At 39.8% G+C, this 23,074-nt stretch overlaps 2 protein-coding genes and 1 long non-coding RNA gene across 9 annotated transcripts in view; 1 reads left to right on the top strand and 2 right to left on the bottom strand.

The window, feature by feature from the left end:
- Nucleotides 1–13,496, top strand: part of map4l (microtubule associated protein 4 like) — a 105,197-nt gene extending 91,701 nt beyond the window's left edge. For 4 of the 7 annotated variants that reach the window (XM_036004880.1, XM_036004882.1, XM_036004879.1 and 1 more), the window contains 5 exons: nt 3,093–3,185; nt 5,191–5,272; nt 5,367–5,476; nt 5,710–5,902; nt 6,587–13,496. In XM_036004880.1, coding sequence (XP_035860773.1) covers nt 3,093–3,185; nt 5,191–5,272; nt 5,367–5,476; nt 5,710–5,902; nt 6,587–6,591 — 483 coding nt within the window. In that variant the 3' untranslated portion in view covers nt 6,592–13,496. The remainder of the gene's footprint in view (nt 1–3,092; nt 3,186–5,190; nt 5,273–5,366; nt 5,477–5,709; nt 5,903–6,586) is intronic. The other 3 variants (XM_031287525.2, XM_031287547.2, XM_036004881.1) reach the window with 3 other exon arrangements.
- On the bottom strand, nt 6,433–6,579 carry LOC116041643. Its single transcript, XR_004102992.2, has 2 exons — nt 6,508–6,579; nt 6,433–6,472 (listed from the first exon to the last, which is right to left on the bottom strand). It is a non-coding gene; the product is annotated as an uncharacterized LOC116041643 (long non-coding RNA).
- Nucleotides 13,497–21,042: 7,546 nt separating the features above from the next.
- The window catches only part of LOC116042040, a 54,787-nt gene continuing 52,755 nt past the window's right edge, over nt 21,043–23,074 (bottom strand). The window contains exons 106-111 of the mRNA XM_036004782.1: nt 22,850–23,053; nt 22,449–22,745; nt 22,185–22,289; nt 22,003–22,098; nt 21,554–21,688; nt 21,043–21,171 (exon numbers count right to left, since the gene is read on the bottom strand). Of these exons, the coding sequence (XP_035860675.1) occupies nt 21,151–21,171; nt 21,554–21,688; nt 22,003–22,098; nt 22,185–22,289; nt 22,449–22,745; nt 22,850–23,053 (858 nt within the window). The 3' untranslated portion in view covers nt 21,043–21,150. The remainder of the gene's footprint in view (nt 21,172–21,553; nt 21,689–22,002; nt 22,099–22,184; nt 22,290–22,448; nt 22,746–22,849; nt 23,054–23,074) is intronic.

The following is a 23,074-nucleotide window of genomic DNA, read 5'->3' as shown; positions in this document are numbered from 1 at the left end:
ATATCGATGTTTGAAGACGGTGTGCACAGATGAAGAGTGCACATAGGTACAAAAGGCATCCAGAGAAATGACCATGTGTAGTCTTCAGTAGAGTGCGGATCGGGCCGCATTTTTCTGTCCGAGCCCAGCCCGTGTCCGACAGAGCAGTAAGCAAGCCCGGCCCGACAGGCATTAAGATATTTATGTCCGAGCCCGACCCAAGCCCAACACAGTTAAAATCTCATTTTTTTCTCATACTAATGACACATGTACGTTTGGTTATGTGGAAAGCCCGCTTTTATTAAGCAACTGTAGGAAGGCATTCGGAAATGTCAACAGATGAGCGCATCAGCGCACACGGGGCAACAAGCGCACGTTAATAAGCTGTTTTAAAATGTTCAATGCCTTATCGCACTGATGTGACTGAGCCCGACCCGAACCTGAACATCATTTCTAAATATCTGTCCGAACCGGCAGTACCCGACGGGCTCGGTTCGGGTATCCATCCTCTAGTCTTCAGTCTTGTGGCACTCTATGTATTATGGTCACCTTTCCCTGGTTTACTTTCAATTAGTACTTTTTCTTCACTTGTAGTAAAAATGGGAAAACATTTTCAGCATCCTGTTGTGTCCCTTGTTTTGCATTAGCAACATTCCTCACCGCAACTGAGGAGACATGATGAATCACAACCTAGCAGCTACTACAGGTGTACTGAAGTAGAAAGAGGAAAACTTAACTCTGTTTAGAGACTACTGCTCTGTGTGCGTGCGTGTCTGCATGTGCTAACTCCTCAGTGAGTCATCCTTTGCTGGTGCCGCCTGCGTCATCAGGCCATTTTCATCCTGGACAAAGAGACTAACAGAGTAAGAAAGAATTGAGGAAGGCGTCTGCAGTCTGCTGCAGGGCTTTTTAAAATACAAACACAGAGGCAATGAAACTGATATCACAACACAGGGGGAAGGAGTTATGTTTTGTAAGACAAAAAATAAAATAACCATTATTATTTATTAAGAAATAAAATAGCCATTAGGGAAGGAGAATATAGAGGATATAATCATCCACATCCATGTCCCTGGTAGGTATTAGTTCCGAAGCTGCATGCAGACTTTTCATTGTGCATTATGTTGAGTGGCAGTAAGCAATTATCATCGTCTTAAAGGTGAGATTAAGGATGGTGCATATTAAGGATGATTGTGTCATAGAGTTGCTACTCTTTATTTTACCTTTGCCAGTGTTCCATGTGTCCTGAAAATGGTTAAATGCCTTTTGTTGGGACTGAATCCAATCCAGTGGTATACCTGAAGCGTCTTCTCAAGCGGGACCAAGCGGCAAATTCCGGGTCTGAATATTGAAGCCAATGCGGAAGTGCTTAAAACCTGCATTCTATCTCATTTCCAGCAGGGAGTGACTGCACTTGCAAAAAGAAGCTTTGTAAGTCGTTAGCTTGTAACTTGCAGTAAGGGAAATTTTCAACCGCCTGTGTACTGCTGTACATGCAGTTGAACAGCGCCAGTACCCGGAAGGTCCCTGTTTATCCGCCATTTACTCCGCTGCATGACTTGAATGACCGAAAATCGGCAAGTTTTGCCACTTAACAGCACTGGCTCAGCCGCGTCATCCTCCCCAGATCCGCCCTCTTGTTCAAATATGGTCACTTCTGGCTCCAAAATACAAAAATAACGACGGACACAATGCAAACTCCTGACTCCAACAAGATAGTCCACAAATTGGTGACGTCACTGCTGCTACGTCCGTTATATTAAATTATTTATATTTTGTTTATGAGCTGGACACACCAAACTCAAAACGTCTTAAGACCTTGGCTTTTCCAGAGTAGGCGTGCAGCAGGCAGGACCAAATTACGAACAGATACGTAGCCTTGGTATAATCTTACACCAAGGCTACGTATCTGTTCGTAATTTGGTCATAAACAACCGAGTCTCTTGCCGTTCCTTGAATTTGTCTGACGATTTTAGCGTTAGCCCTTACCGACAGAAGTTCCCAAATCTCGTTGTCTCTCCAGTTAGACATTTTCATTGGTGTGTTTGTGTAAATCACCATTCTTCTTTAAAAGGGTTTTGGGGAAATTTGTTGTAATATGGGGTTGCCTTTGAAACCTGAGATGACTTTATTTATTTTATTTGCTCATTTATTTATGTTGTGTTGTGTTTATCCTTTTCCTCAGTTTTCTGGCTCTTTTTTGTTATCTTTATGATACAACCCTTGCTGCAAAATGAATTACCCTGCTTGTGGAAAATGTTGAAAGTCGAAATATCAAAGAGCTGGCATTCAGCACATGCCACACGAGTTATTTTGGTCATCACTTCATATTTAAGTTGACCAATGGGCCAAACCCTCTTAATCTTAGAGTACTGCTTTAAGAAAATCCTGACCAACCCAACCATGCAACATGTACTCAGAGTTTGTGCTTCAGTAATTTTTCTTAGAAATGTGGGACTAGCTGCAGGGTGGAACAACAGGCTTATAGGTTTTAGGTACAAAAGTCCACTGCCTGAAAGGAAACTCTTTTGTCTCACACGTCTGTATTAGTCGCTTGCAGTTTCCTCTCACAGCATGTGTTAACACAAAACCACTGTCCTGTGTATAATTCTGCTGCATGTGCTCTGTCTCCCTTTCCTTTCCTGTGCTTGATCAGTTTTCGTTAATGCTGCTTATGGAAGCGCTCTGTTGTTATTCAGTCAGTATCCTCATCTCTTGATACTTCAGCATTAATTAATGTAAGAATTCACGAAACTTTCCTTTAAGAATCTGTCCGGTGAGCTGCACCCTCTGTTTTGAACCAAAATGATTTTGTTGCATAACATCCCAAAACCATTTTTACAGTGCCATGTGCTAATAAAGCCATCACATAATGCAGATAATCACTGAACTCATGTGTAGGAGGAATCATTTGATTTGAATGACAGAACCTCTTCCATACTTACAGAGCAGGGCTACTCTGTTTCCTGTTAACTCAAGCTGCCAGCTGATCTGCTCTTCTCTGCTGCTCTTGTCTGTCTGCCTATCATACCCTTCTTTCTTTCCTTCTTTTTCGTTTCCCTTCTACCTCCTCACTTTCCTGCTTGTCTGTGTGTCTGCTTGCCTGTCTTTAGGTTCAGATAGTGCACAAAAAGCTGGACTTCAGCCATATCACGTCTCGCTGTGGCTCCAAGGACAATATCAAACATGTCCCTGGAGGTGGCAAAGTAAGTACTGCTGGAGCTGGAGGGAGACTCTGTTCTGGTTGGATGCATAATAGATTTATGCTAATTTAGCCTCATTTGGTCTGTCTTGCTCAAAATTGTGATCATTTGAATATCTCCTTTTTATCCCAGAAAAACAAACCAATCTGATCAGGAATTCCTGTTCTTAAAAGTTGGTTCAGCATGGCTTGATGCATATTAAATCTCTCACACCTGATTGGGTTGTATTTACCCAGAAACATATATATATTTTTTTAAATAAATAAGAATGAATGCACTGTAATCAGCGCAATTATGGCTCCCTGTGTTTGCATTTTGGATTGATATCACTCAAAGTGAACTGACCACAGGTCCTTCTGCCCACCCCTCCAGATGTTGTTCCCATCTGCTCCAAACACCTGCTGCACTATCATATACCAGCTCTGGGCTGCCCTCACAATCACCACTTTGCTGTCTCAGATCAATTAAACGAAATGCAGAAGGTGTACTGGAAATGGCTCATGTGCAAGTAGTGACATAAAATAAAGCTATAGGCTGGATCGTTCACACATACGTATTACAATATTAGCAACTGTTTAGTTTTGATACTTAAGAAACCTGGAATCTCATATAACAAATCCATAGGATTAATTTCCTTATGGACCCTGAAATATACCCTCTGGGTCCTTTTACCAATTTAGTAGTCGCTGTTAAGTTCAGACAGTTGAAATGCGGATTGCAGAGAAATTACATATTAATACGACATGATCTTATTAAAAAGAAATCTTCTTTAAATCTAATTTGATCATGTAATTATGTTTTGTTATGCTAAAATATAAATTCCCCATGATTGGTCCCACCAGTACCTCTCAACCCTTTGCACTAATATTCCTATGCAGATGTTTCTTTTTTTAATTTTTACTTTGTCTTGTCGATTTTTTTTCTCCATTTTTCCAATTACAGTAGGTGCTCTATATGTTTTTATTTTACATGTAAATGTTAAACAATATTACATTGTTGTTTAACACATGTACAACACATGTATAGGTAAAAGTAAATATTAGGAGAGTACTCAGCATACCTGCTTAAAGTAGGTTAACATACACACAAGCGCTATATATTTGCTCCATACTGTGTGTGGAACATTGTTCGTTTGTAAGGCATGTTTCACATAAAGTAAGCAAATACAAACCAATACAATCCAATTATGTACTGTATTAATACCATAGTACAAGGGCACTATAACACTATGTCATGGGTGTGTACTGCAGTAGGCTTAATTGCACCAATATTCCAACTCTTTGTATTTACTGAAGTCACTGGTGTGTTTCCTCAGTCTAAAATGACATCATGAATATTAAAATTAGCTGTTAAGAATTGAAATATGTTTTGTGCGTGTCAAGCAGCCTCTAATGAGGGAGAACTCTAATGCCAACCAGGCAATCAGAACTAATCATGGTTTGTTTGCAAATAACATTTTAACAGCACTGAGGGTCACAGTCTGCTGACTGTTTGTCCTCCGGTCTGTCATCAAATATGTAAATATGATTGATTTTATCACACACTGTGACCAGGTCGCAGGTCACCGGCTCTTAAAATCGATCAGTGCCAGCTGCCGTCAGATTACTGTTAGTGATACTGAACGCACACTCTCATGATGTGGCGATGGTCTAATAACTCATATCCTCCAATTATAGCCTGTCCTAGATTTAAATGCACAAATGGAACATCATTTACCAGCCTAACAAAACAAAAGGCACCTTAATAACAACAAAACAGGTCAAAGTAGGGAATGAAGCATGGGGAGGTAGTCCTGCATTTGCTGTGTTGTATCTATTCTCCCACGTACACCATTGTATTGTACAGCATGTCATCCTCTATAAATCTAACCAGGTGCATGATCATGGATGACAGTGATTTTGTAAACTGGATATGGAGTGTGCACTGAAGTATGGCTGCATTGTTCTGGTGGTGGCGTCTTTATGAGTTAGTATAAAGAGGCTACATTATGATCTCACCCCTTCTCCAGGTCCAGATCCTGCATAAGAAGGTTGATCTGAGCAAGGTGACGTCCAAATGTGGGTCAAAGGACAACATCAAATATAAGCCAGGTGGGACTTAATACTTGTTTATTTTATAACTTTATTTTAAACTATTGTATTCTGTGCTGGTCTCATACTTAACCTTCTTCTTTTTTCACCTCAGGTGGAGGTGATGTGAAGATTGAGACCCATAAGCAAAACATTAAGACTAAGTCTAAGATTGGATCCATGGACAACGTGGGGCCAGGCAACGAACAGACCAACGGACACAAGGTCAAACTATAACCCAGTCACAGTTAACTTCTCTAGTTCTGCTGACTCACTGTGCTTTTACAGGCAGACGCCACAAGATGGTGTGGTAACATGAGATAGTACACTATAAAAAAACGTAGTTTTCATTGTGTGTGTGTGTGTGTGTGTGTGTGTGTGTGTGTGTGTGTGTGTGTGTGTGTGTGTGTGTGTGTGCGTGCGTGTGTGCGTGTCTGCCCTTGTGTGTCTATATTTGGCTACAGGAGGAGAAAACAGAGAAGACATCTTCACCCCCAAGTGGCGCTCCGACAACTGGATCAGCAGGTGTTGCTAAGGCAACAGCACCAGGAGGTGTTGCTAAGGAGAATGGGGTGAAGGAGCCCACACCTTCTCCTTTCGGGGGAGACGGACTGAGGGAGCATAGCATAGACAAACGCATCACTGAGACAAGTGGGTATAAATACACACACAGTATCAGCAAAAAGACACCACCCTCCAAACTCTTCAGATACCGAGTATTGCTCTTGCTAACCCTAACCCTAACCCTTCAGCATAATCCAAAACTTGACAGACCTGGCAAGCCTAGTTAGGTTTTGCTAAGATATGATTGACAATCCAAAAGCTGTTCAGGGGTTTAGCAAACGGTCATTTACAGTACAGAGGCAATTGACAATAAATAGATATTGCGTGCATGCCTGTTTGTGTATAGCTGTTCTCTGCTACGTGTCTGATGTGAGTGGGGTGGTTAAAAATAGCAGACACGTTGCTGCTAAATGAAATTGTGAAGAGACCTACAAACTAAGGATAGTGGATAAATTCATCTCTGGCACTGCAGCTGGCCTCCAGACTCCCTGAGTCAGAGGCACACAGACCTAATTGATGGATGGCTGTAGTGCTAATACAATAAAAAACAGGAATGTTTTTTATAATTTGGCCCATAATTCATATGAGCCTGCCCCAGACAGTAACAGTCTGTTAGCTGGTGAAATCACAGGCCACCTGGCTGGTAAAATTAAATCTCTGGAAATCTTCTCTCTCTTTCTCATCTCAGTAACACTTTCCTCTCCTTTTCTCACCCTCTTTTTTTGTTCGTTCACTTGCTCGTTTCTTAAACCACTTTCTTCCCCTCAACAGATTGAGTCCCAGTGACCTGTAGATTTTGGTGGGACACGTATGGCGCTCGCCGACCTGCCAATCAACCGAACAACCAACCTACCACGGCGCAGTCACTTCCCTTTGGCCCCGCCCTTCATCTCGCCCACCGCAGCACCGAACCGACCGATCGCCTCTCAGTGTTTCTCTGGGGTCTGCCTGCCAGCTTCCTGCTACCAACCCTGACCTTTAACCTCTCAACGGATAAACCTTTGGCCCTGCCTACCACAGAGAACAGCACCTGCTGTTTGTCTGTGTTTCTGTGTGCGGAGTTCCACCAGCTCCTCGACTGATAAAATTCCCTTGTAAACACTAATTTAGAGGACTTCAACCTCAAACCCCAAATTTAACAACACCAACGCAATAAACCCTCTATTGTAGTCAATGCTGTATGGAAGTATACTGAGCATAGCCAGTTTTAAAATATTTTGCACATATAAGTCTAATTACTGTTTTAACACGTGTTCTTATAGTGCAAACACCCTGCCTCAGAACTCAGTCTAATTTATGGTCGCTCCTACAGGCCTTCACGATTCAAAACCACTTTGATCTTCGACTCTTGCTAGCAGACCTATGCTAATGCTACTATTTTGCCCACCTCCATTCCCAGTCCTTGTCCACCTAGCCCCAGACCACACTAACCAGCCGAGGGCCTGCTACCAGTCAGCAGCAGGGAAAAGTCTGCTTTAAATCAACACGTTCCAGCCTCCCAGCCAGCCAGCGGTTATTTCCGTATCAGCAGCACTGCACATTCTCTCGTTATAGGTACTTCTACAGCTCACTCATCAAATTATCTCCCATTACATCTCTCTGTATCATTGCACCAGTTTGTCTCACCCAAATGTATTACAATAATGCTTCTTTATCTCTGGACTATTGATATCATTATGCTCACCATTAGCAGTGATCGGTGCAGAGGATATGGGCTTATGTAGAGGAGAGAGGATGCACGTGGAGACGTTTGGAAATAGATCTAAAGAATGGAAATAGATCTAAAGATAATGTTCAGAGTCAGTGCAGAAAGTCAGTGCTGAAGCGTTTAGGATGTCAGGCAGTCCCTGTGTTATGTTTCAAGAAAAGATGCATTCATCAACAGCACAGTACAGAAATGTAAAGGCTATAACAAAGCAGATGACTTCTACCACAATTAGAAACATCATTTAATGATGTGATTAGTGCATGATAGAAAGGTAGGCGTAAAGTGATGGGGGAGCTCTGTGGCTTCTCTGGGTAGCCTTGCCTCAAAAAGGATTTGGCACTGAACAGGTATTTGATCGTGAAGCCAAATAAGTTAAGATCACAGTATTTAACCTTGAACAGTGATTACAAATTCAAGCTAAAGGAGTGATCTTGAACAGAAGTATTTTTGAACCCTTTTATGATAAGTGAAGTTGAACTTTCAGCTGCTGCACCTTTTAGGCGTTAATGCACAGTATACTGTATGTAGCACTTCTCTAATTGTGGACAGTGTGAACAACCATGTCACAGGCTGCTGGGTAAAGACCCGGTCACGCCAGCACTTGACATGGCGAGATTTCATGGCAAAAAACAAATTATTACAATGGAATTGGGAAGATAAGTGATAAGTGATGTGGTGAAAGTGAAACCGTGCAAAATATTAACGTTCAAGTTAGCTTTGACACGCTAATTTGCTGGGTTGGAGTAAACGGTAGTGATGTCCAAATGAAGCTTCGTTAACCTGTAGTTGTATTTGTTGACCCCACTAGATGGCACTCTTGGTTTAAAGTAAAAGGCTCAAGGAATGGCAATTCCGTGCGCTTTTAACCCTTTGTTGAACAGAGACCGCCATCTAGTGGGCTCAGAAAATAAAGAAAGTGGTTCATGAAGCTAGCCATCACTAGTAAACGGCACAGTAAAGAGTAAATGGGGGGGGGGGAAATCTGTTGTGAGAGCTGTTGCGACTGACTAGGCTAGGATGTTCTCTGCTCGCCAGAGTCTTACTGTTAGCTCGCCAGCTACATTTGTTTAACAACTTACCCTGTTATTAGTCCCTTACGTCACCAAGCTGCAAAGACCACATAATTCGGGAAGATGAATGAATTTCACTATGTCATATTCTGGTGTGATCGGGCCTTAATTCACTCACAAAATGTTCTTTCATTTGGATTCACATTAGCTTCCACAAAGTTGTCCCCCTTACTGTCTAATCGCTTGATCCTAAACCGTATCGTTCAGTCCTGAGCTGTGTCTAGCATTTACAGTTCACGTGTGGCTATAAGAGACTTCTTTCTCTCGTGCATGTGGTACGTCCTGGTCATGTAACAGAGCCACACCCTCTTTTAAGTCCTCCCACTAGCCGGTGCGTCTTAGAATCCTCTCTGTGAGACCTGCTAACTTTCTTCACACACAAACACACTTGCACATAAGCACATATATACACAGGAAAGCACACACATGCTTGTTGGTTTGCATGCATGCACACATACACACACTGGCACACACACACACACACACACACACACACACAGGAATCAGCACATAAACACGTACAATATAATACACACAAATACGCACCCTAAAATAAAAACGGTATGCTGTTCATAGAAGCATTTGTCTGTTAATAAAACCAACTCTTTATTGTATTTTGGTGGTCTATGCTGATGCGCTGTGTCGGTGTGTTGTTCCTATCATAGTCATTGTCTGGCTTTTTTTTTTTTTTTTTTAATCATAGGTTCACCTCATCCTGCCTCCTTCTCGTCTATTTCCTCGTCCTGTGTTTCACTCCGACTCTCTGACAGCAATACAGTGATCTTAGTTGAGAACGCATCCTGTCACGTGCGCCTACACATGACAGAGACAGAGAATGACCACAGAAGTTGACAGGTAGTTAAGAGAGTTCACTTGTAGGAAGAAGTGTCAATCAAAGGGAATAATGTTACATTCATGGCAAGTCTGAAGTTGGCATTTTCTTTGCAACTTTTTTAGTTAATTTACAAGAGACTGTTCTGTAGATTGAACCTACTAAGAGCTACTACCAAGCCACTTTAGGTGACTACTGCACAGAAGCAGATGATCAAGATGAACGTGTTTCTAATTATCTAGTGTCTCTAGCACATATTTTACTTCTAAATAAAAACCTCTGTAGTGTAAATAGATGGAAGTAACTAGATTTTAAATGGGTATTTTTTAGACTTTTGTTGAGCTTTCTCTTGTACAAAAAAATATTAAAATTCTCAAAGGTAAAAAAATTATTATTTTACTACACTGGACAGCAGGAACTGTCCGGCTCCAAAATGTCATGAATGCAGCAGTATTTCAGCAAGGAAGAAGCAAGAAAGGCCTGCAAATACTGTCATTGGGACCATCCAGTGGTGTGAAGTTTTCTTTCTAGTGAACAAATCTGTACTAAAATAGAGATCCACAGGTTAAGTTTTTTTTTTTTTTTCTTCATTAAAATGGCCGTATTACATTCAGACACAAAGAAAATCTAAATCAATGGTTGATGAGAAAATTACCTAAATTTATAGGGAACATTAGTTTTTGTCTTATTGATCTTGTGTGGAGAAGAGATGCAACTCTCCATCCTGTTTGCATTATTTTAGGAAAAGCATTGTGTCTCAGCAGAAAAATGAGCATAGAAGCATCTATCTTAATGGAGAAGTCCCCATCTACTCCCTGTAATTCTATGCATTATGCAATTAAGGCTGGGATGGTCTCTGCTAAAACTATGAAGGATTAGTGACGTGTTTGTGGGGTGTTGCCGTAGTTGTCAGATGTGTGAAGTGTTACTACTGCATCCATCCTGTAGAGAGCGCTGCTTAGCCTCTAGAACACTGATAGTCTGGCTCTGAGACTTAACTAAGACTTAAGGCTGACTGAGAAACCTTACATCGCCATTAGAGAAGCTTTAGTCGAGTTACATACTGTTCTCATTTAAACTACATTTGATGGTTACACTATATTATTGTATCTGGAACACTAAATACAATCAAAATCATATTAATTATGTACAGTTCCCCTTAAAACTTAAAAGTCTTGTGCACTTTGAACACAGTCTTGTTCATTTATTGATGCATTGAAGTGATGTATAAGTTGCTTCACTGTAAATTGGTAAAACATTGTCAGCTGTGTACTGTAAATGTGTGCTTTTGGGAGCAAAACAGTCTTGGTAGTTAGATAAAGTTATGATAATCAAAGAAAAAAATGATCAAATAGTCAACAATAAAGACTAGGCAACTAAAAGCACTATTTAAGCATATTTAATATTGTACTGTCCCTCCAAATCATTCCCATGAGTTGCCCATAAGTAAACAGAAGATACATGCAATATGTGTGGATCATATGTGAAAGCGAAAATGTGAATTCTTCTTTGGGAATAGAGGGACATAGGGATAAAAGCACTTTGATAGGTGTAGACAGTGGTTTGTGCATATAACAGAGGAACAAGTTGTAGTCTTAAGCTTAGTGTAAGAGTATGTTACCATATGACTGGGTGACCTGATGTTGTGTATCTTGAATGGCACATGGGTACCCCTTTGTCTTGGTCAGCTTAGTGGACTTTAGTGGAGCTTTGGTCATCGGTGTTGTGCTATTGTAATGGCTATGATGGTTTAACACTCACCTCTCCAGTCTGCCCTCTTGTCGTTCCTGTCAACAGTCACTGCTTATTACTTTCTGACCAAGCTACAAAGGCACATTTCCCAAGTGGGCAGGTGTCAGTTTATAGTCAGTTAAAGTAAAGGATAAGTAAGGACAAATAGTTGTACATAAATGACAAAGATGCGTTTGAGGTCATTTAGAAGCAGTGACAGCATTAGAACGTCTACTTTTTAACAAAAAAAATGGCTCAATGCAAATCTTGGCCACAACTCTTTTACAACCAAATGTAAGGGATCCTTATGAAAATCTTTTGTTTATGTTATGTGTTTATGTACAAAATCAGCCAAATTGATATATAATTACCAAATATTAAAAAATCGATATTGGTATCTGCCTCAAAATTCTAGTAATGGGTCAGTTCATACTTTACATTCTATATGCTATAGCAACAGCGCACAAGCTGTCAAATAGAGGTAATTGTGGTTCCAGTCTACCCTTCCTGACCATTCATATATTCAGTAAGAAGAACAGTGGGCCACCTTATCCCTTAAAGTTCAGGTTTACATTATCATTGAGGATATGATTAGGTTTAAGACTAGATTCAAGCTTTTAGTACTCAGTAGTAACCAGTATGGTTATTTGTGGAATAAAGTTAACATTGCAACTTTGCAGCTTGGGCAGAAGGTAATAACCAGAGTGACTCTGATGTCTGTTCACAACTGTTTGAATCCCCAGTTATAGCGCTTGAACACCACCCTTCCACTAGTATCTCACGCTGTCCCTTGTATATAGTTTCCACCATGTTTTTATCACTCCAGAAGTAACTCTAATTAATTAAAATTAAACAAAAAAAGAAAGAAAAAAAAATCGTACTTCTTAACAGGATGTTGTGGATGTTGACAGATGAGCTTTCACGTTCATAAACCTGTTACCATTGAGGGTAATAATGGTATTATTATAAGATTGAAAGCATAAGTAAGGGAAAGTGTACTTCTTTTGTTTTTCAGAGTCTGCCTTTTTTCCGCCTAGAAAAGGGCTGCTGAAGTTTCAAGAATGTTTTTAAAATGTATTAAAGATGCAAGATTATGAATACATGTATGAGGTTTGTCTCTGTTCTGTTCTGGAAGATAGATCACATATGGAAACACTATTTACCAGATTCAAATTGATGAGGAGGAAGGGAGGCAGTGTGTGTCGTGTTTTGGTATGGTCTGATGGATGACTGAACACGCATTACAGACAGGAAAATAAAATCACACACTTTGGAATCGGTCGGCAAACTTTAGTTCATTAAAACAGAAAGAAACAATGTGATTGGTTTCCACTTTGATTTAAAATGCACTACTGTACACGTAACACCTGACACACGCTGGTCAGCCTTTCCTCTCGCCGACCGCCACCCCCCTCCGGTTAGACTAGCCAGACTTTTGGAATGTGGTAGGATGTAATGTTCTTTATTAGACAGCTCCTATATAGACACCTTGACATACCTACCAACACGGGAGTGAATTAAGGGATGTCTTGTACCAAATTATCTTCTCAGTGTCAATAACAAAGGCAAAACAATTACAGAACATTTTGGGCAAATTTGCACAATTAAAAACATAGGGTAAAGCAATGATTGCTGAGCTCAAACATTTAGGTTGAACTTGAGCTGTCTTTCGAAGACAGTCTGCTAATTGCCTGAAATATAACTGGGAAAAGGTTATCAAAAATAAAAGAGAGTGTTGGTAGATATGCACCCGGAGCCCATAGCTGTGTCTTTCACCTACAGAGACTTTTCAACATCACAGTACTGAAAAGTAGCTTTCTCTACATTACCACATACAGTATGCAGCCACTACCAGATGGTAGGGCAGTAAAAACCATATTCCTATAGTTTTGTTTTTGTTTTTTAGCAAGAGAGCACAAACTAGAACTGCACCGCTTCATAAACAATAAATATTGTTTTTGTTATATAATATTGCTTTGTTGATAGGATGTTCATACGGTACTACCTACTGTACTTTTCGACAGGGGTAATAGCTATATGTTCAAATTGGTCATTACAAATTGAGAGGAAACGGGCAAAAATAATGCACTTTTCAGTACCGTGAAGTGGATCCACTGCAGTGTGTGCTGTATCATTCTGTAGGGCACAACACCATAGCAAGAGCATGCAGAAGACAACAAACAAACTGCTGGTTGTTAGAGGCATCTGTCCTGTTAGATAGAGCTCATCTCCCCCCTTCAATTCTGAATATTTGGTATGAAAGAGATGTTCATTGTGATTCATTGTTAACCAGTGATGTGAATATTATAATCATGAAATAAAAAGATGAGCAAAAGATCAGGCGGTGTCACAGTTGTGTCATTTCTTCTACATTCATTTACATCAAACACATTTACTAATGTAGTGTCATTTATTTATCTTGATCTCACACGATGGTTGACCCTTTTAACCAGTAAGAGACCATAATCAGCAGTAAACCTAAACTACACACGCTACATTTTGGTGTAAAAAAGCACCAGACTGATGAAGGTACTTTCGAGCCTTGTACTTTTTTAGAATCCTAACTCAATCCTAATTATGTTTGTTTGGTAGTGTATTTTCGGATCGCTGTGATGATGATACAGGTTGGATGGAATTGCAGCTCTATAACTGCTTACTCTTAAATTGAATATGCCAGTGTGCCAGGTTTTTCTTTCCCAGACCCAAAATATACTCTTCCATACAGCGTTACCAATGTGGATAAATTAACAATGCTAGGACAAAGACAATCATATGCATACTTTGACAATTGATTACGTATGGCTCCTAAAAGTTCTCAAACTTCTTTCCTCATTCCTTCATTTTCACATTACACCTAAACATGATTTGCAGCTTTTTTTGTGTGTTCATACGAGCAATTCATTGTCTCATTTGAATATTTTTTATGCAGACTGACTGATTGGTGAAGAAGGCATGCCTTAATATAGTTTATTTATAATAAAGTTAATTTGTGCTAAAGACAAAAAAAGTAATTCAGTTTGTTACATGGTGCTAATGGTAGCCATACACCAGTATAACAAGTAGGCTACTTAAAAAAAGTAGCAGTAGTCTACCACAATGTAGAAATACATTGTTACAAGTTAACATATAATGCATTTGAGATTTTACTTACTGTAAGTATTTAAGTACAAAAGTAATAGCATCAAAAATACAAGTAAAAACAAAAGCACACTAAAAATACTCATTGTGCAGAATGGCTGATTTCAGATAATGTGTATTATATTATGGAATTATATTTAAATATTGCGTAGGCTACATCACTCTGTTATTACTTTATATAAGCCTAGCCTACTGCTGGGCGGGTAACCTGTGAATTTCCCCTGAGCATCAATTCATTATAAATTGTAATAATATGTCATGATATCATACTTTATTTGTTGGTTTTTGACCATGACAGTGCATCATATTGGTATAATCAGTTAACAAAGGCTGACCTGATATATATTTGATATGATGACAGAGCACTGTAGCTGCTAGCTAACGCACACGATCAAAGATCCTAGGTAATGACGTGCAGGTGTGCAGGCAGGTGGAGACGGGAAAGCCCTGGACTCGGTCCACTGGCGGACAGGAGAGGAACGGCATGTTTTAGGCAGGGGGATGGAAGTACATGAGGGGGCCGTTATTGCTACAAGTAGACTACCCCAAAATTGTACTCAACTGTAAGTACAGTAGGCTACTTTAATAAATGTACTTAGACAGACAGTTACTTTCCACCACTATGGTGGTGTAACGTTATATCAGGCAAACCTCAATTTAACACGTATCCAATGGAATTCTGGTTGTTAGCTAAAGTTAGCTAGCAAAATATTAAATATAACGTTAGCGTACGTAACGTTACAGTAACGTTAGCTATCATTCCTATCTTTATTCAACAGTTAATGCGTTCAAATCTAAAAAACACAGCGGCAGCCACCTGCTTGTATTTACGTGGGATATAGCTAGCTAGCTATACTGACGTTGTACATTGTAAAATAGACTGCAAAGTCCACAGACAACATTTGGATGTGAGGTTTTCTGTGGTGGAAAATGTTGTTGTTGGTCCAAATTATGTAGCTAGTAATGTGTCTCGTCCTGCTCTGCCCCGAAGTTTGAGGTAATGTTGACTCCTGCTACTTTCAGTGTAGTTGCCTTTTCTTCTTTATTTTAATGTGGATAACGTATCCATGTGACGTTATCTGAAATTTCTCAGACTAGCAAAGGCATAGGAATAGCACTTAAAACAAGACAGTTCTCACTGTCAGCGGCAATCATTGTGCAAACATATTTCCTTTATGTTATTAGCCGCATAGAGTAATTAAAAGTGTTATCTCAGGATAATACCACCACATGTAAAATGGGTTGGTACGCAAGGGTGCTTCTACCCTTGTCCTTGCCTTCTGGCATGGCGTTGTATCCTTGAGCACAAAGATAACCTGTGAAATTCCTGCCGGCTTACTGGCACTCATGATTTATCTGGGGACAGCCTAATACATCCATAGGGACAGCATATGACGCAGGTAGAGGGAAGTTTTTATATGGAGAGGGGCAGCAACAGGTGATCAAGCAATTGCCGACAGCCAAAAATGTACTGTGCAGCCATCTAAAACAGGAAGCAACAGTATATCCTACTGTAAATCTGTTTCTCTTAGGGCTGATTATACTGAATTAAATTTGATTCTTGCTTTTTAGGTAGGGTAAAACACTGTATCTAATACTGTATTTGTGATTTTCTTGCAGCAACTGGGGGAGGAAGGTCAGTAGAGAGAGATACATCTGAAATATAACAGCCCAGAATCTGTAAGTAGGCTATATGTCAATTATATGTTCTCCACCCAATTACAGAAAACCCCTCTATAACTACACACGAACCCTCGTGAACCAGACCAACCAGCTATGAAGTGAACCATATAAGTACCTAACATCTTTTGCGAGGGGAAGATAGTCACATCCCATACAGAAAGGATGAACTGATCCATCTTTTTCTGTCCTGATACTGATACCTGGGCCTTGAGTACAGATCCAATATAAGTGTTTAACAATAAGCTGCATGCCTGTGTGAATGTGACTCAGATCATTATTTTATGTGTAAGGCAACACCGATATACATTTATTGAATTTTTAGCCTATCTATTATTAAAGTAATAAATTGTGCACCAGCAATTTGGTAAAAATCTTCAAAACTATCAGGCATTACAATTGAAGTGTAAGCCTTTTAAATGCAGCAACAAATTGGTCAAAACTTCAACACAAACTAAAATTCCAGTATATAATGTATATAGCAAATAAACATTAAATCGAATAGATTGGCCCCATTGTCACGATACCCCGATTCAGCTATTTGAGTCGTTATCTGCCGATGTTTTGGATTGGTGCATCCAGTTTCCAAAATTATCTTTTTTGACTCACCGGCCAAGGGGACTAGCCTCGTGAGACCGTCCTGATCTCGCAAGCTCCAGTTTTCCACTCGCAGATCAGTCTGGCATCTTGAGATAGAGAAAATTTGGAGCTGTTTGCCAAGCGACTGACCAATCAGCGTTGGTTTTGAGGCGGGTTTAGGTGTGACGCAACGAGAAGCGACTGTTCAGTCTAAACAGCATGGCGGCTTCCACGGATGAGATGAGCGTAGCTATCGCGCAAGTTTTATCCGAATTAGAAAGTATTCCTTCATTGAAAGAAGAGCAAAAAAACGGCACTGGAGGCTTTTCTCGGAGGAAAAGATGTTTTTGCTCTTCTCCCGACTAGTTTCGGCAAGAGTTTGATATATCGTTGATCTGATTGGTTGATTTGGCCCATCTATCACCAACATACTTCCCAAAAGTTCTCCAACGGAAAGTTCCCAGATGGATATGCCGAGCAAATTTGAAGCAATCCATCTGGCGGAGTCAGGTTACAAGGGGACTGGTAGATTAAAAAATCCACCAGGCCAAGCATATTTTTTACTAGCAAAAATAATAAATTGCCGTAACAGCGGTGAACGTACCACTCCCATAACAGCAGCACGAATGTACTAAAGGCAGAGAGAGAATCATATTTAAACGGAGGCAGCAGCAGGATGATACCTATGCTTACAATGTAGTTGTGTCGCTGAGCGATTTGATAGAGGAGATCAGCTGATTTGACCAGCTAATGGAAGCAGCTGATAAAATAACTGACAGCTCCTGACTGGATGTGTGTAAAGACTGAATGCAGATGAGTGGGATTTAAAGAAGGCCTAAGCATGCAAAAGTAAAGTCCTCCTGACTGAACTTATGCTATAGCTTCATTCCAATCAGGAGACCCAAGTGGATGAAGTAAAGATGAATATTTATTAAACAGATGATATATGATATTTCAGTCTTGGCAGTAAGTCTGGGAGACTGTTACTGATGGACGTCTGTCTGCCATGAACAGCAGCAAGATAAGTGCCTAATTAGTCTGCTACGAGATACAGAGGTCGAAGCCGCGCCAGAGCCTACTGCTGCCATCGAACGACGTGACGCCGGGGCAGTATGAGAGGAAACGTTAACGTAGAAAATTAGCCTTTAGTTTAGCCTTCTGCCAACCATAGTTCATGGCTGCAGCTAATTCAGGTTCTGGTGGTGATGGCACAGTGGATATGACACATTCCTTTGGTGTGGGAGATGTGGGTTCAATTCCCACTGCGATACATCAACCAATGTGTCCCTGAGCAAGAGGCTTGCTCCAGAGGCGTGCAACCTCTGATATATAGCAATTGTAAGTCGCTTTGGATAAAACATGTAATGTAATGTAATAATTATGTAGCTAGCTAGAGCCTCTAATCACAGTATCTTATACAAAAGGACTTTACACATAGATGGTAATGGTAACTCTCATAGAATTGCCGCTATATAACAGCGCCGGGATAAAATGAATGATTAGTACTCGTACAGATTACTGTATGAAGCCGTTGCATGCCTGTGCTTGTCTAATGGGAGGGCCTGGACAGAGAGGGGAGAGTGGGAGCTGAAGGAATAGGCCTAGGCCTCACTTCTTCAAATTCTGCAGGTTTTTTTGCATTCTGACAAGGACTGTAATACTAGTACTTCCAGCAAACATTTTTTTTCAATAGGTAACCGTTGAACTGAAACTAGCATATTATTTGTAACTCAGTGGCATCTATGATAGAAGATAGACAAATGATGTTATTAACTAGGCAGGCCCCTGATATACCTATATCTTATCAGGGAACCTTGTTTAGCCTAAGTAACAACAGGGCGTTATTTAAAATGCCCTCCATACAGTGGACATACTGTACATTATGTTGACAATGTGGTTTCCTTCAAACCAGAATCCTGACCTCCTTTACTTAGCTTTTATCAACTCCAGGCGTTAAAGGAGCACTCAGCCCTCTGGCGAAGGTCCCATTCCCAGCTGTCCAAAGACCTGCTATCCGTGACTTCTGCAATCACATGCACACAGAAGGGAAGGTGTCAGCCAACCTTAAGTTTGAAATCTGAGCCAACTGTGGTTTTAGATGAGGTTTCTATTGTTGGAATACTTGGTATTCACTGAGGATCACTTGAGGAGGTGTTGAGTGTTGGTCCCTGCCTCCATGTGTCCTTCTCTTGTCTTACCCTTCTTCTGGCCTCCATTCAGACACTGAAGTTAGTGGTTGGTGGATTTGCGCTCAGATCTGGTTAAGGCTCTTATAGATAAAAATGTTTTTCTGCTGATGAAGACTGAGCATGGCACATAACAGAAAAACTGAGGAAAAAGGTAGGATTTGAATTACATTATATTTGAATGAATTTAGCAAACTGTTCATTATGTGAAATGTTTTATGTGACATGCCCAGTGTGCAATTTATTCACATTAAGTATAACATTTTCCATTAAATTTTATTGCAATATGTGCAAATGTAGTGATATTGTTGTGAAAGATGTGGAAAATGTAGACACAAGCTTAAGTGGTACTTTTGAAGTATGTCTCCTATAGTTCCAAAAGCTAATAATTATTAGATATTGCATTCTTTATTAGTGAGCTCACTTGTATATGCTTATAAGTTTATTGTAATCTGTAATGCATTCATTTGCTGATATGTATCTGTATGGTCACTCACCTGAAAGAGAGCAGAAGTGCTTTTGGTCACAATTTTCCTAACATTTAATGCTTTTCTTTTCTAAAGAATCATAGGCTTCTATTGTGAAACAACACAAGGAATGAGACACCCTCCGCAAGTGTACCTCAATAACAGGTGAGCTTAAAAGAGCATTTGCTGCTTCGTATTGCCAATCATATCTGTTATGTTAATGACATTGTAAAATGATCATAATGGGTAAATATTCAGACAATTATCTAATAGTCAGATCGCATAGATTTTACTATTTAGCACAATCCTTCTTTTTTTTTTACAACAAATTGCTTTAATCCTTTGTGTTACCCTTCTTACTATGATCTGCAGTTATGACATGCAGGCTATTTGTGTCCATGAACCTAATTAGGGGTAAAGGCCATCCACTGCCCCTCCACTTTGGAATTAGAGCTGGGCAATATATCGATATTATATCGATATTGTGATATGAGACTAGATATTGTCTTAGATTTTGGATATCGTAATATGGCATAAGTGTTGTCTTTTCCTGGTTTTAAAGGCTGCATTACAGTAAAGTGATGTCATTTTCAGAAATTACCAGACTGTTCTGATATTTGCCTTTACCCACTTAGTCATTATATCCACATTACTGATGATTATTTATCAAAAATCTCATTGTGTAAATATTTTGTAAAAGCACCGATAGTCAACACTACAATATTGTCGCGGTATCGATATCAAGGGATTTGGTCAAAAATATTGTGATATTTGATTTTCTCCATATCGCCCAGCCCTATTTGGAATTTTAATTCAAGTCCAGCATGGCTCTCGTGGTTTAACTTTTTACCCTGCACAGCCCAGCAGTACCAACTCCCATGTTTTGCAACGTAAAATTACTGTTTTGTCAAAGAAGTCTGGTGGCTTTGGAGCGGCCTCTAGCTCACCCAGTAAGAGCGTTCGCCCAATATTGGCGGAGTCCTGCAGTGGCGCGCGTTCGAGTCCGACCTGCTGCCCTTTGCTGCGTGTCATCCCCCATCTCTCTCCCCCTTTCCAGTCTATCCACTATCAATAAAGGGAAAATGCCCCAAAAAATAATCTTTAAAAAAAAAAAAAGAAGTCTGGTGGCTTTAAAGCAGGAGATATGTAATGCCGTGGACGGGTGCAGCAGCTAAACACATTTTAGCCACCTAATAAAGGACCTCCTAAAAACAATTCAACATCAGTTTAAGTTTACTCTATTTTTTTGTATTTTCCTCTAATTTACCTTGCCCTCAGACATCCCTCACAGATGGGTAACTTAAGTTATTATATTGCTCTCTTTAAATCAACATTTTATCTCACAGAACACAAGAGCTGCTGGTTTATCGTTAACGCTGCTTTACAGTCCACAGTAACATTATGTGCTGTTTTTTTCCAAACTTGGCACAACTAATGTTGACTCAGCTAGTGCTAACGTTCACATTAGTCATAACCTTATTGATTACAGTAACTTAATGTTTTACAGTGGTAACCCACTTCACTGCTTTTTGCTGTGGCTGAGTGGGCGTGTCTATTTGAAAAACCTGGAAGAGAACGCAGATGGACTCAGCGTTTAACTGGTATATGGAAGAAGTTGTACGATGATGTGTGCAGCTACAATCCAATATTTTACATACAGGTGACATAGGTACAATTTAGATTAGGAAATGCATTTTAATTACGTAATAGTAATAGCGACATCAGCCATAACTAAGTGTACTGTATTTGTATACCTGTTACAAACATGCTATAATGCCCCAGTTAACTTAAGTGTTACCAGTATCCTAAAAGTTTGATCCAATGACCAAGGAACAGTTTGAGATGCAGATTCATTTTATTCTACTGAACAACTGACATGCTTAGGGAGACACAATATTCAAACATCAGGTGCCTCAGAAGAATCCAGAAGTCATTCCATGAGCTTCACTCCTCGTCATGTCCTTTCTGAAATGAGAAAAAGTAGGACAATGTGATTTAAAAAGTTTTTTTTTAATGCATTATAATTTGCAATGCTGCAATCATAACCTTTACATGTTGTTGATTTACTGTTCTACATAGTAATATGATGGTTTTGTGCACACTGTACACTGACGGCATTAATGGATTCTGGTAGTAAAATACTGACTGGCTCATAAACACTACCTTAGTGTTGTCTCTGTAATCCCATTTTTCTTAAGGGACAGAACTACAAGATTATACTGTGATTTATATCATACATTATTATAGATTTTAAACTTTACTGAAACTCTAACGTGGCTCAAAACAGGCACTATATGTGCCCAACACAAAAAAATAATAAAAAAATAATTGACAATCAAGAACTGACCTTTGAGCCCACATCACGACTCTTGGCACGTAACTTGTTGACCTGAGACTCAGAGATGTCAGCTCTCTCTTCAGCTTCATCAAGTTCATGTTGAAGCTTACGAAATTTGCTAAGATTATTGTTGGACTGCTCCTCCTGTAGAACAGAAACACAATAACCTCATCAGTGCCTGACATGTATTTCTGCACTTATAACATGGATTATGTACTGAGACATAATTTAAACCAACTGAACCACTGGGAATAGATTTTTTTCAAATACATTTTATATGAAATTAAATGAAAGCATTGTGCGTAAAATGATTTAAAATGTTCATTGAGAGGATGTTTTTACTGGGCTGTGCAAATCTAATGAAGTTTATCAAGGCTGATTGAGCTACTCTAATAATCATTTCATTGAGGCTTAAAGTTATTTTGGCCATATTGCCTAGCTCTACCACTACTACTTACAGCTTCCTCTGCAGCTCTCTTGTAGGATTTGACCTTTAGTTGCAGCTTGTCTACCAGGTCTTGCAGACGGGCAATATTCTTGCGATCCTCCTCTGTCTGAAAAAAACAAAAAACAAAAATTTAAATTTTTAATAGAAATTACATTTTGTGTTCTACAATTTTGTAAATGAATTAAAACTTGCCTGATAGGTCAACTCTTTGATTCGTCTCTCATATTTTCGTATTCCCTTGACAGATTCGCTAGACTTTCTTTGTTCAGCCTCTACTTCAACTTCCAGTTCTCTGATCTGTTGAGGGAATGATTTGAAAATGTAGTTTTCTTTACATAACATATTTGTAAGTAAGCTTTTTGATTATGAGTAAAAGTCATAGTTCTAGGATGTTTTATATTGTCAGATTTTAATGATTTTGTGATTTCATTCGATGGTTAAATTATTGACACTCACCCTGGCCTCGAGCTTCTGCACCTGCTTCTTGCCTCCCTTCATGGCGATCTGTTCAGCTTCATCCAGACGGTGCTGCAGGTCTTTGATGGTTTGCTCCATGTTCTTCTTCATACGCTCCAGGTGAGCACTGGTGTCCTGCTCTTTCTTCAGCTCCTCTGCCATCATGGCAGCATCAGTAATGGCCTTCTTGGCCTTCTCCTCAGCGTTTCTGCACTCCTGCACAGCATCTTCTACTTCTGTCTGAAGCTGGGATGTATCAGCCTCCAGCTTCTTCTTGTGATTTATCAGGCTGGTGTTCTAGTTTTACAGAAATATTCAAATTTGCTTTGTGAAAACAGTGTATAGTGTAACAGTATATTAAACAAACATGCTAGAACATATTGACAATCACTGCGTCTCACCTGTGAATGCAGTAGCTGCACCCTTTCACTAACATCCAACAGCTCTTGCTCAGCAAGTTTGCGACCTCTCTCAGTTTGCTCCAGAGCAGACCTGAGCTCCTCCACTTCGGCCTGAAGAAGATTGGTGCGTCTCTCAATCATGGCATTGTTTTCCTTTAGATCATCATTGGCTCGAAGAGCGTCATCAAGCTGGAGCTGAAGGTCCTGGAAATGCGGGAAATTTAT

The sequence above is a fragment of the Sander lucioperca genome, chromosome 9 (genome assembly GCF_008315115.2).
Source record: "Sander lucioperca isolate FBNREF2018 chromosome 9, SLUC_FBN_1.2, whole genome shotgun sequence".
NCBI lineage: Eukaryota > Metazoa > Chordata > Actinopteri > Perciformes > Percidae > Sander > Sander lucioperca.
Note: the sequence above shows the minus strand (reverse complement) of the source record. Positions and strands in the feature narration are given on the sequence as shown.